The sequence below is a fragment of the Sabethes cyaneus genome, chromosome 3 (assembly GCF_943734655.1).
Source record: "Sabethes cyaneus chromosome 3, idSabCyanKW18_F2, whole genome shotgun sequence".
In the NCBI taxonomy this organism is placed as follows: Eukaryota; Metazoa; Arthropoda; class Insecta; order Diptera; family Culicidae; genus Sabethes; species Sabethes cyaneus.
Genome location: NC_071355.1, coordinates 160998217 through 161013042, shown reverse-complemented (window position 1 = coordinate 161013042; position 14826 = coordinate 160998217). Strand labels below are relative to the sequence as shown.

General features: G+C 37.0%; 1 protein-coding gene across 2 annotated transcripts in view; it reads left to right on the top strand.

The window, feature by feature from the left end:
- LOC128743484 (uncharacterized) overlaps positions 1 to 14481 on the top strand; it is a 222260-nt gene extending 207779 nt beyond the window's left edge. For both annotated transcript variants that reach the window (XM_053840076.1, XM_053840077.1), the window contains 2 exons: positions 11501 to 11747; positions 11811 to 14481. In XM_053840076.1, the coding sequence (XP_053696051.1) occupies positions 11501 to 11747; positions 11811 to 12097 (534 nt within the window). In that variant the 3' untranslated portion in view covers positions 12098 to 14481. The remainder of the gene's footprint in view (positions 1 to 11500; positions 11748 to 11810) is intronic.
- Positions 14482 to 14826: the final 345 nt, after the last annotated feature.

Genomic DNA, 14826 nt, shown 5'->3' with positions numbered 1-14826 from the left:
ATTCACCGACAGAAAATGCCATTTACATTCAAAGACGAAGAAAAATGAAGCCGGTCGCCTTGGCGGTCGCGTTTTTTCACAAACAAATAGCAAAAGTTTTGCTCATTTTGTATGCATGAGGTGAAACTGCACTAGGTAATGCGTACCGTCTGGTTCAATTTTTGTGCAATTTGTATGCACACTATTGTCATGATGGCATGGCAGCGCAATGGAGAGCTGATTCATATTGAAAAAGGATGAACCGAATGTCATCGCGAGCGAGCGAGCCGACACAGGCACCGGCGCCGCCGGCGGTCGCTCGGTACAGGGATCTAGTGTATCGAACTGAACCGTAATCTGTTGTGATAAAAGTGCAATTTCTAAGCGCAAGTAATTTGAACGGACGTTTCTTTTTTGCGATAACAGGAGGAATAGAAATTGGTTTATACGGGTGCTTCCAGAATCGAGCATGCACACGTGATGGGAATATTTTATCTATGTTGAGATGATGCTGTGATATGTAAATCAATGTAACAATGTAAAAGTTTAAAACTGTGTTGCTCACTCACAGTTAAATGAATTCTGATAATAATTAATCCCGATGGCATTAATATAAACTTATTTGTAACGTAAATATGTGATAGGTGCTTGCTGACTTGAAAAAAATGTTACGGAAGTTACCAGCAATTGTCGGAAGTACTCATTCTGGAATTTATAAGTGCAACTCTGAGTAGACTGCACTGCTAGAAAATGATGACGCATTGTTTAACCTGCTCTTAAGCGATAAATCGTGTGAAGAGTATATATAGTTTGCTTTGAGAGTAAAGACCCGCAATTGAATATTGATGAAGTAATGCAATTCCGCATAATTGTAACACAAGCGACAAAATACTTTAAAATGTATTCTAGTTGTGATAGTTCTTTAAAGCAATATCATTAAATGCGACGATTACTGTTCACGACTTATTCTATCAGTAAATGTCAATTTTTATTGAAGAGAATTTATTGGCCATGGCAGTAAATGTCATCACCTTCTTAGAATAGTACTTTCTTCATAATTATACCTATAAACAGGTACTAACTTCAAAAACCTAAGCAAACCAAAGCAAACCTCAGCAAACCTTAGAAATGCGTCACTCCTTATATCCCAAATACACGATCTCGTTGATCACCACAAGCTCATCGCCGTCTCCAATAACCCATGGTGGATTCTTGTAGGGAACCTTTTAGTGTCTGGTAAGATCACAAAAATTCGTAACATAATGTCAAGTTATCAGCAAAGACTAGAAGTTTGTCTCTATTAAGCACTTAAAAACGATGTTAGCAAGCACGAAAGTTTATCGGTTTTTCTCACAAAAATGGTGTCTCAAAAAGACTCGAGAGAATCTACGAGATATTCCCGATATTTATGGTAGCCTTAATCAAATGTCTAAGTTTAGATGTTCTCGTGCATTATCTGTCATAACTGCTGTCGAATAACTATGTCATACTCTGTGATGTAGTAGCCTGGAGTCTAAGGAAGCCCACATGATGCTGGGCTGATTGCCGATAATCGGCATCGGTGTTAAATTAAGGAGAGTATTTTGTGGACGGTGTTGATTATCACAGTATTATCACAGAACAGAAGTGGAAGTTAACCGTCAATTGACGGTAGAGAGAAAATATTTTCCACGAGAATACACGAACGCATAACATATACCAACGAAAGAGATGGAGTATTCTGCTCATATGTATTGTCGTTATTCCCTTTTATGCGAATAGACAAAATCGAAAAAGACTCTGTTAACACTTTTAGACCGTCGCACAATGGCCTAAAACGAGCTCGTAATCCCAAGAAATAGAAGCCGCTGGTTTGGAGTTTTAAAAGATACCCATTCCTCTGTAAAAAAATACAAGAAATCGATTGGTGATGGTTTCATCCTGCGCAGACTTCGGGAAGTGGCCCATTTGGCCCTATTATTCCCAAAAATCATGATAAAACCTAATTAAATAATAAAGAAACTTCTTCTTCCGCCCATAAAATGAACTCAAATAGCTTTCAAATGCTGTCAAAACACCAGAAGAACCAAATCCCATCCATTCGATACTGTGCGAAATGCAAGAATAGTCCATTTTACCCAATCACCCCTATATACATAGATAACCTAATTAAAGCGATTAAAACTAATTCAAAGGCAAAAACAGTCTTCAGAACAAATGTGTATTTTATCATACTGAATAACTTTGGAGAACAGTTGAAAGCAGTAAATAAATTGGATGCAAAGTTATTGTGTAGAATTGATTTTTAAGTGTACTTTTTAAACAAATCATTATATATCGCAACTAGTAAAAGATATATAGTTACTATATTCAACAAAGTTGCTCATTTTAGTGCGTTCTACAATTTTTCTGAAGAAAAAAATTTTTTTGGACGTTCCGTTTTTTATTTAAACAAAAATTTGTATCACCCTGACAGATGAATATAAGGTCACCCTAATAGTTTAAAAAGATGCGCTGTCTTTTATTGATAAATTTCTTTAAAGTGATCATCGTTAAAAAATTGCGAATTTTTTACGCAATAGAAAATGAATTGAATTACTTTTAATAGTTTTAATTAGGTTTTACTATGTATTTAGGGGTGAATTGGGCAAAATGGACTATTCTTGCGTTTCGCACAATATGGAATAAATGAGATTAGTTTCTTCTGACGTTTTAACAACGTTTGGAAGCTGTTTGAGTTCATTTCACTTGCAGCATATAAATTTGTATACGGTTTAATTAGCTTTAATCATGATTTTTGGGGAAAATAGGGTAAAAGGGATCACTTCCGGAAGTCTTTGCTGGTTGAAACCATCACCAATCGATTTCCTGCATTTTTTACATAGGAATAGGTATCTTGTAAGAATTTAAACTAGCTGCTTCTAATTCTTGGGATTACGAGCTCGTTTTTGTCCATTGTGCGTCGTGTTGTTTGAAGTTCCACTTCTGTTTTATGGTAATACCACAGTAGTTGAACATTTCATTTTGCTGCCCTTATAATAGATGGACAGCCCACTCCCTTTATCCACTCTTCCTGTAGTTCTTTCTCGTCCCAGGTCTTGGAGATTTCGCAGAACACTTCTCTATCATAATTGGAGCACCCCTCGGCAAAGCATTCTTGTAGCCTGATTTATTGTTCTTCTGCCTACATTTCATTATGGCTACCACTAACGAAACGAGAGACATTTTTACCAAAAGTAGGCAGTTCTCTCAAGCCCCTACTATCGATGGCCACACCTGAAAGTCCTACTTGTTCATGCTGGAGCAGCTAGTCTAGGAGGTACGAACTTGAGCGCCTCTTCTCCGTGTGAGGAGCGGTTCAAACAGCGTCTGTCTCGGAACAAGCTGCTGACTGTGAAATCGGTATAGGACACGGCAAAGAACAAGGAAACGATTCATGAATAACGATTGAAAACTTGAAAGGTCCGAACTCTCCATGAACCTGCACGAGCTGGCTTGCTTACTCGAGAGCTACATCGATTCGGAGTGGAGATCGCTGCCACTCAGGAAGTTCGATGACCAAGTTTCGCGCAGCACACCCTATTGCAGGCACTTCTTCCAAATACCACATCTACTACAGTGGCGGTAGCAAGGCAGAACATAGAGTCGATTTCGTAGTGTTACAAAAGCAACGAGTGATCCGGTGGAAGCCCGTAGATGACCATACATGTGCGTTAAGAATTAAGGGCAAATTCTTCAACTACTGCCTAATCAACGTATATGCAGCGACAAATGATAAGTCCGATAATGCTAAGGATGACCTCTACAACCAGATTGAGAAAAACTGTGTAGAGTGCTCAAAACATGACGTGAAAATCATTATCGGGGATACAACCCATAGCCATAGCCTTTACCTATCGACCAATCCAATCTGGGGGCCAGAGGAATGACCTTCGGTAGCATCTACTTTCCACGTCTAGATATTCGAAAACATACCTGGAGGCATCCAAATGGAGATTCTAGCTCTCAGATCGAGCATGTCCTGATTAAAGCTCGACAATTTTTGGATATCATCGATGTACGGCCTTTCGGGGACCAAATATCAACTCTGACCATTATCTCGTCATCTGTAAGATTCGCGCAAGGATGTCGAACGCGGTGAATGCTCGCAATGAGAGGGCGCTACGTTTCAACTTTCAGCGGTTGACGCCAGATGGTGTTGCAGCGGGATACGCCAGAAAGCTTGATCAAAGAATCGCAGAACAACAAGAAAAAAGGGAAGAAGATATAAGTGGGCTATGGAGGAACCTCCATGGTGCTATTGAAATAACTGCGAGAGGAGTAGTTGGCTCGACGCGTGGAAGACAGCATTACAGCTTGATGCCGAATGCCAGAGCATGACGGATGAGAAGAATCAAGACAGGAGTCGCATGCTCACTACAGCTACACGTCAGAACAAAGAAAGCTATAGAGAGCGCACGGTGCTCCTACAAAACAGTGGTGAGGTGCAGGAATTTTTGATAGTGCAGGCAACCTGCTTACTGACGAAATGGCGGTAGCAGCCAGGTGAAAGAAGCACTTCCAGACGCTGTTGAATGGAAACACAAAGATCAGCAGGAACAGAATAAGAATTGTGAGCCATGATCAAGCTATGGAACCACCAGCACAAGAGGAGGTAAGAAAAGCAATCAGTGAGCTGAAAAACGCTAAGCCTGCTGGGAAGCCAGCTGAACTTCTAAAAGCAAGAAGCGAGCGGCTGTACGGAGCAAGCCACTAAATCATTGGCAGGACCTGAGAGGAAGAACAAATGCCGGAGAACTATTTGAATGGACTCATTTGCCCTATTTTTAAAAAAGTACATCAACTTGAGTGTAAAAACTATCAAGACTCTGTCTCACTCTGTCTTGAAGGTGTTCCCTCGTATCTTGTTCTGTAGACTGAGACCATTACAGGAGTGCTTCATCGGCGGGTGCCAAGCTGGTTTTCATGAGAGTCGGTCCACGACGGATCAGGTGTTTACCCTGCGTCAGTTACTTGACAAGTTTCGGGAGTACGACTTGCAAGTTTATCATCTGTTTGTAGAATTTAAGGCGGTGTACGATTCAGTCAAGCGAAATGAGCTGTGACTAGAACATGATCGAAACTAGTTACGCTAATTCATGCGACGCTGGATGGGTCAAAATCATGCATCAGAGCAGGTGAGACATCAGCCGCTTTCGTGGCGTTAGATAGGCTGAAGCAAGGGGATGCACTCTCTATCCTGATATTCAACATGACTTTAGAAGGTGCAATAAGAAGAGCAAACGTGGAAAGGAATGGGACTTTCATCACGAAACACTTGTTTTTTGGTTTTGCGGATGACGATTTTAAGTGTAAAATTCTGTGACCCTATTTGGTGGTAAAAAGGAAAATGGCTCAGACACACCAGAATTCGCTCGGGGAAGGATCGATAACGTACCGAAGCCATTAAAGTAAGCAAAGTAAGTCAGCTCCTAGACTTCGCTAACGACTTCGACGTTACTAGAGTGCTTCTATAAACAAATATACAATACTTAACTCGAAGTTGAAGAGCTTGATGAGTACATATATTTGGGATCAGAGATCTTATATGAATAAGGAGATTCAGCACTACTTTCAAGGTGGAACCAGGCCATCACTGTCCTTCGCAAGAAACGTCTTGCGATCTTGGATCAACGCTGATGAAGTACAAAACGCCAATTAGACCGGTAGTCCTTTCCGAATTTGAGACCGTAACTTTACTAACGAAGATATTTGTACACTTTCCTTATTCGAGCGAAGTGTGCAGTGGACGAAATACAAAATGAAAGCGGAAAATGGTATCCAGCTTTATACAAGCCATAATGGCAGACGGTATTCGTAATATTTGAATAGCATTTTGACATTTCCTTAATACATCGCATTTTTTCTTTCCGCACGTTCTTTTAGTTTTACCCTGAACGTGCGGAAAGAAAAAATGCTGTTCAAACATTACGAACACAGATTATGCGGTCCGCCATTATGGCTTGATAGACTAAAGATAGCCTTAATTATACTCTAAAATCTGGTGAAAAGCTATCGAAAAGAAATTTTGTTTTCAAATCGAATTGAAAAGTATTTGGTAGCACTGCCGTTCAAAAAATAATATTTTTTAGGATTTCTTGGTCAATTTTCTTTGGAAATGTGAAGAGGATTTTTTCTTAAACCAAATATTTCCGGAGATACAAGCATAAGAAAATAAGTGGGTTTTCCAAAAACCCCTTTTCTGTAAAAACGAGGTGCTCCCATTAACCGTGGGGAGGACCAACCGGTGTCAATTTTGGGTTTTTGCTCTTTTGACCTAAAATGAATAGTCTGACAAAATTCGCTTTAAATCCGTAAAGGTCGATTACATGGTTCTCGGATAACTCACGTAGAATTACCCTAGGACATAATTTTTAAGCTTCAACATTAACTTGAATTAACAATAACTTGAGAACGGCTGGACCTAAGAAAAAAGTTTATGACATATTTTGTTCAAAATTATACGTAGAATTTAATTTTGTTTGAGTTTATTGAAAGAAAGTAAAATTTGGGCAAGTGAAGTTTTTGGAGCGTCTCAGTAGAATACGAAACCTAAAATTAATAATAAAAGAAAACTTATCCAATTTAACAATTAAACATTTAACAATCGAAAACAGACATTTAGGAAGCCTGCAAGTTGTTGGCGAAATACGTATCTGTCATGAATAAAATATACATAGTAGAATTAAATTGGATAAGTTTTCTTCTTTTTTCATTTTATGTAAAATTTGGGTATTTTCGAAAAATTTGCCAAATTCTAAAGATTTTTTTTAAATTCGATTAATTTAAATTTTTAAAATCGAGTGCCCATCGATAACACTTCACCAGATTTTAGAGCATAATTAGGGCTATCTTAAAAAAATATGAGGAAAATCTGAGGGGACATGTTTTGAGATAATTCACATTTTATTATCTTTATCATGATTTTTCATGAAATCTTTTTTCTGTCAGTGTAATTTTATATTGAACATGCACTTAATTTCCGGCAACTTTTTCATGGACGTCATTTGGAACAAATAAGTAGTTGTTGAGATCTGTTTTGTTTTTAAATATTGGCCTCATTTTTAAATACGCCCTTTTGAACAGTTACACTTAACGAAAAAAATTAAGTTGTGTGTATGTGATACAAGTTACGCTTAACGAAAAAAAATTAAGTTTCATGGAAAATGAATCCTTTCGTTGTATCCAACACATCAGCAAAATTTCATTTCAATTGAAAATAGTCGAAATAAAAATGGCTCTTTTTCCAGCGTTTTAAGCAAGAAGTGCTCTGAATCATTTCAATCGTAATTTTCTTCTCTTACTGTTACCCGCAATCGGAAATGATTGTGGCGCTACTTTTGCAGTATTTCTTGCATTCCAGCTCAGTGTTTGAATTATTGATTTACTACATATATTCATTCTGGAGTCTTGTAAGAAAAATACAATAGTTGCTCACAGTAAATTGAAGTTTAAAAAAATATGGCTAACTGAATTATAGTTACATATTCATACTAAGAAATAAAAAAAAAGATCTAGTAGAAAGGTCAGGTCACGTCACGCTAGGTGGATTAATTCGGGTTTTTCGGTTTGGTTACACATCTAGTCCTTCAACTATTCAACAAACTGGAATTTCAAGAAATGACGTATTTCGAGATGGCTAGTTTGATTGCTTGAGTTATCAGAAAGCTTCATAATCAAGAAGTTCCTAGAGCGTTGGACGGTATACGTTGCTAGCATCTAAAGGCAGCGTGGAGATGTTTCTCAAATCTCCGAATGCACATGCCTCTAGAAGTTGGTAAAATTGGCGATTTTTTTCACTTTTGTAAACATGGCATCAAACATTACGTACTAGTTTGAAACGTATTTTCTAACTACTCGCTTGTGTGACCCAAACTGGAATCAACGGAATCAGATGAATTTCACTGCCACGCAATTGTCCCGCAAGGCAGTAATTTGAGGAAAATATTATTTATCATTCTCAATCAATCAAGCTTATCTCCAGCATTTCGACGTAGTCCTTCAAATTCATTTTCCTTGTAATCCATGCCAAAGGAAGCTTTCTTCGAAAGGTAAAACCTCCCCAAGTTCTCATTGCATGAGAAAATTGCATGTTGTACTCGACGTGAGTGACCCGAAGTTCCAATTCTACACAAATTTGTGTTGCTGTTCTTCTCTAGTTCACGACAATTCTATGAATTCTCCGTTTATCCTTTGGAAAGAGCTTACATTTTTTCCGTATTTCTCGATACGGTTGAATTTAGATAAATTTTTGGTTCAATTTCTCTGTTAGAAAGGCCTGCATTATGGTAGCCTTTAATTTTAATCTTTTCTTCGAACGTAGGTGATTTCGATCAACCCATACTGGCTAAATCACATAGGAAAATCCCGATCTATCTCAAGTAAACACACTATGAACCAAAACAAAGAACTGTCAAATGAGAGCCAACATGATTTTTGCCTTTCTACTATATAAATATATAGTATAAAGGTATAGAAATCACTTGGAAAACCGGAAATGGAAAGAAGGTCCTGCGGGCCGAATGTCATATACCATTCGACTCAGTTTCGAAAACTGAGCATTTTCTGTGTGTGTGTATGTATGTGTGTGTGTGTGTGTGTGTGTATGTGTGTGTGTGTGTATGTGACGCTTTTAATCTCACTCACTTTTCTCGGAGATGGCTGGACCGATTTTAATGTTCTTAGTGTCAAATGAAAGGTCTAGGTGTCCCATTGGTCGCTATTGAATTTCATACTGATCGGACTTTTAGTTCAAAAGTTATGTATAAAAATATGAAAAATATGGGACTTCATTATCTCATAGGTCCCTTAACCGATTTGAACAAAATTGATTGCATCTGAAAGAGGAGCCTTGCAAACCCTTAACTTCCAAATTTCATGACGATTGGGCTTGTAGTTTGAAAGTTACATAAAGAAATGTGAAAAAATAGTATTTAAAACATATTTTTGTAACATATAAGCATTAATTCAATGAAAAACATCACACATTTTATTATTATTTGAAAATTACTACTGAGATCTATCAAACGAAACCGAGTTATTTAAAATCGGACAGTTCATTCAAAAGTTATTTAAACTTTAACACTTAAGCACCGTATATTAAACCGTTAAAACGTGTGAATTCAAAACAAATGTTGATTGTATTCAATGTGTGTGATGTATGTGTGTATGTATGTATGTATGTATGTATGTATGTATGTATGTATGTATGTATGTATGTATGTGTGTATGTATGTATATATGTATGTATGTATGTACGTATGTATGTATGTATGTATGTATGTATGTATGTATGTATGTATGTATGTATGTATGCATGTATGTATGTATATATGTATGTATATATGTATGTATGTATGTATGTGTGTGTGTGTATGTGATCCCAAGCAGCAATGTGAGTTTGATTGTACTCTTACGGTGGTTTTCATGACCAATTTTGGTCTTGAATGTCATCATAAGAGTGTAATAAAACTCAAATTGTTACTTGGGATGACAATTTGCAATTTTTAAATTTGCATTGAAATTCAAGAAAAGATGTTTCTCACTTTTCTGAATCAATTGTCTGAAATTTTTGAAGCCTCTTAGTGGAATACGAAATTTGAAATTAAAGAAAAGAAAAAACTTTTACCGACTAAATCCCACTATTTAATATTTATTCGCAACAGATACGTATACGCTTTGAAATAAGACGCTGTTGAAGCCTGCACGTCGTAGGCGAACTACGTATCTGTTGCAAATAAATATTAAATAATGGGATTCAATCGAAAAGCTTTTTCTTTTCTTTGATTTCAGATTTCAATTGTCATTTTGTTCACTTGCTGTTACTCACAATTGTACACGAAAAGCAAACAGCGAAGAACAGCAGTTAATTTAAGCATACCTTCATGCTGGTGTATAGGATTAAAAATGAGTTGATTTTTCCAAATAAATTTATACAAATTTCAAACAAATTTTGCGCATCAATAGATGCTCTTTTCAATCAATAGATACTAGAGCTTAGAAATGTTATATGAAAAATAGGAAGTAAACGTTGCACGGTAGTAATTTTGTAAGATTTGTTTTCGTTAATGACATTTTAAAGGACAGATGTCTTATGTCATGTATCATGTTTCAACAAATAAATCAAAAATGACAAGCACTGAAAATCATATCGATCATATTTCCCATTCTCAAGCATGTTTAAGGCGCAGCTTTTGCAACCCTCTTGTTTTCCTAACCCTCCAACATTGTAAAAACGATGCGATCACGCTAATGACTATCTTTTCATGAAAGTACATTAAAAAAAAGCATAAGTTTAGATTTTCATGCAAAAATAATTATCTGAAGGAGCGCCAGCTAAGAAAAAGTTCAATTTCTCTTTTTCATATCTAATGCTCTATTCAGTTATTTTTTCTAATTCAGATATACTGCAAAATTGAAGCCAAGCAAACTAATAGTAAAATTTTGAGATTAATCATTTTGTTGTCGATATTCTTTGTCTTCAAAGGCGAAGTATAATAATAATTTTTCTGAACTCTTGTTTTTCAAAGATGCTAACTTTTGAACACATGGTATTAATTAATTATCAAAAAATCTGTTCTGAACACATATTTCATATTGTCAATTCAAAACAAGTTTCCTATGTGGCTCTGAAGCCCGAAAGTTTAGGCCGACCGATTATAAAACTAAATAAGGTGTTACAAGTATTTACGCACACAAGGAAAGAAAATTTAATTATTCTACGCAATACGTTGTGAATTTTACTGGCAAATAAGGATTTAGAGGAATACGGAACGGATATTTAAAAATATAGTCAAGTTAATTATACATAGATGTTCCTGAGAAATTAAATGATGATTATTGTGACAGTAGAAAGGCTAGGTCACGCCGCTAGGTGGATTAATTCGGGTTTTTTTCATGGTGGTGCTATTTTTATTTCGCACTATTTTTTGTGTTATATTGGGACTAAATATTTGTACTTCACAAAAAAATGTTTCGAAAAGTTAAGAAAGCGTAAACAAATGATACACAATACGAAATCAGAATTGTAACCAATGATATTGTTAAAGAAATGTATAAAATCATTGTGATGGTGCTATTTTTATCTCGTTGAGCGTATATCTTAAATTATCGTTACGTTTGCAAAATAACATAACATGATAAATATATGAAATATGTATTACGATTTATTTAATTACCTATACCTAAATTCTAAAGCTCAGATTCAGCTCAAAAATGGTCATAAAATATAAAATAGATGTTAGCCAGCTTTTAAAAAATTTACATTCATATCTATCAAACAAACATGTGACTCACCGCAAATTGTTTATTGTTGTATGAACTGTAAACATGACCGCAGCCGTTAAATACAAACCATAATCAACTACTCGTCTGTCACAATTCCGCTGTGTTGGGTTTCCCTTACCCTTCGTTCTAATAACACTTTAGTCAGTTTTTATCTCTTCAACTCAACTTTAGACAAAACTCGGCTTTAAAATGATTCTATTCTTTTCGTGATTTCCAGGTTTACGTCAGCACATCGCTCGCCAACCTGTATGAAAGCATTGGCAAAGACGACTGGCGCTTGGTTTACACCGGCATTCCGGTATTGCTGCATGATAAGGGATGTACACGTTCGCGATGCACTCCTAGGGTAAGCTTCGTCCTGGCCGAACGAGGCACCTGCTTTGCTCTATGGAAGGACACCATCGACAATTTGTCGGACTACAAGGTTGCTGCAGCCGCTTTTCACACCATGTGTCTATCAGCAGGTAAGCATCAACTCATCGCCAATTCTAAAAACAACTGCGTTGATGTCGTTCCCTATTTTTTAGACCACCGCAAAGTGATCGGCTTTAGCTTCGACTCGAATCAGGCCGCCCGCGAAATGTGGGTACGCGTCGAGGAGTTGATCAGCAATCCGGAAAACATTGCCCTCTCGGCGCCCGGTCGTAAACGCAAATCCAAGAAAAGCACCAAACCCATCATTCTACCGCCAAAGTCGCAAATCTCGCAGCCCTGTCAGTTCCATCACGTGACCAGCGTGACCACCGGCGATGTGCAGCGGTATTTCAGCTTACAGGCCTTCGTGGCACCACCAGTCAAACACCGGATGCCATAGTCCAGTGCACGTGCCAGCCTGGGAGGAAAGGCAAGGCAGACTAATGGTTTTTAATCAATTTCTCGTTGCATCATTATTTGTGAACAATTAACATCGAATCGGCAATGGCAATATCGCAATATCCTGCGCAGGGGGAGAAGAGGGGGAGTATAACCAGTCCAGTGGGAATTTTGTTCAATCATCATATTTGTGGATTAATTTGAACGCCGCGAGCCGTTAGGTAAAACATTGCATGACAGTCGTTAAGTTTTAAAGTGCATAAATATTTGTTTTAACTGTGCACCCATTTTGGCAGCTGCTGATAAATGAGTAATGTTTGTAATGAATCGATAATTAACAAATTATATCGGCGAGATCTGAACGCGTTTTTAATTGTAAAATAAATATTTTTACAACAATATTTATTTGGCAGATAATGACAAAACAGAGCTTTTACTGATGGAATTTTTATTGCTCACTCGTTTTTTCATTTTAAAAAATCAAAACGGTTGATGGGCAATTATAGTATCTATAAAGTTAGGTGTTGAGCTCAAATTGATGTTAAAAATCTGTTAATGGTTTTTTCTCGATATTCTAAATCATATTCTAAATCTTGACCTATTTGTAAACACACAAGCTCTAAACATCAGAAAAAATAAAAATTGTGCAGTGTTTTTGCCTTTGACTCAACTTAGTCAATTGAATGTTGGTCTCACCTGTTAACGAGGAGAGATATCTGCTGCTCTGGACAAATTCGCGTCCCTTAAATTCACTTATCGGTGCTACACGACGCTGCATAGCAAAACAGACATAATCCATAACATACCTCGATGGTTCTCCAATCAATCTAAAGTGTTCGATAAATAATTTGATCATATTTTCCTAGAAAAACATGCCGACTTTTAATGATGTTGATCGATATGCAATCATCTTATGGGATTGTTCAAAGCCGGTTCATTTTCTATCGATTATGATAAGCAGCTTTTCCAGTCGGGGGCAAACTGAAAACGTAACATAAATGTAAAATCTCGTCCTGCACGCATACACGTTCGAAGGTGACTTCGGTAACGCGAGCTACAACAACAACAACAACAACAACACGTCAATACACCGAGATTTTGCTCGGCGCGGTTTAATCTGGGCAGGTGCTTCAGATGCGTAATTCCCGCGTAAAAATCCTCAATGTAATTCAATTTATTTAAAGCAACCGCTGTATCCCGACGCCCTATTCGACGCCCTTTCCATCCATGGATGCGTGGGCCGCACCGTACAACACAAACCCATGGCAATGAATCAGTTACCATGCCACGCAGCGCTGCCAAAAAGCCGAGTAATTAACTTACCGATATGAAATATGTATGATTGCCTCTTCCTCCTCCTCCTCCAGCTCCGCGTTGGGTTTCGAAACTTAAGCTGAGTGTCTCGACGAGGCTCTGCAAAATTAATAATACCAATGTTTATTACTTTTTGCTGCAGTAGCCAACATTAGCTTTTGTAAAAGTGTCAAATTGATAGATGAACTGATATGCATAATAGGTTAACGATGTGTGGCAGAATTATTCGATAAAAGTAAAAACAGAATAGAGCTGAATGCAGAGCAAGATTGCTAATTAGTTGTACAATGTACATACTGTGTCTGTGATAAATTGATCAGTCCACGAGCCACAACCCAACACAAAAAGCTTCAACATATGCAAATCAAATGTTAGATGTTGGTAGAAAATTAATTAATCACACGAACGAATGAATAAACGAAACGAGCATTAAACACGCACAGATCTAAAGATCTAAAGGTTGATTATGTTGAAATAAAAAAAACGATTGCCACCCGGCCTCATGTTTATCTCTAATTCGTCCCTTCATTACAATGACTAGCCAACTCGAAAATGACACTTTTGTGATAACAATACAATATTACAATAGAAAAACACAATATCTTTAAAAAATAACAGATAAATCGAAAATGTATAAGCTAAACTCTATACATGTTTGTAATAAAAGAACATTTTGTTTCACATTATCTGAAAACAGCCAGAATCGAGTTGCCTATTTTTTGAACTGAGGGCACGAATTAGGAAAGGAAGTAGTTATAACTTTTTTATAGATTATTATTCAACCACTTTCATCTCCAGTTAGACTAGTTATCATCGGGAGGGCTTATCAGAAAACCAGTAAACTTCTGACGTAGGTAACCCAAAACGTGCACGCAAAAGAAAATATTTATTGAAATCCACTATTTTTCACAGAACGTAACCATTCATCACAGATACTGAAAGTCAGCACCGCAAATGCATTACATCCACATACCTAAATATAATGAATGCCCAATTCCTGCTTCCAGGAAATCCACGCACCTGCGTTTGTTTGCCTAGATCGAAACAAAAAAGGTTCTAAGAATGCGAAACGTAGGTACTAATTCTCTCTGTTGTTCGGGCACTGAATTACACCTTCCTTCGAAGTTGTTTAAAGTTTTAACTGTTAGTCAAGTTAGCAGGTATGTATAGGCACGAGAAGAAAAGAGTAGAAAACTACTCCTAATGCTTTTCTTTTATGATTCTGTAAATATATTTCTGTACTTGCATGTAAGTTCAAACGTTGAAATAAAACACTGTGCTAATTTGATATTATTTGTTTCTATTCCTCCCTGTTGAATAAATTTGCCTCACCATTGTGTATAAATAAGTATGTGAAATCTCTGATATAAAACCAAAGACAAAAACTGTCAAATGCAGGTGACAGTTAATAAATCT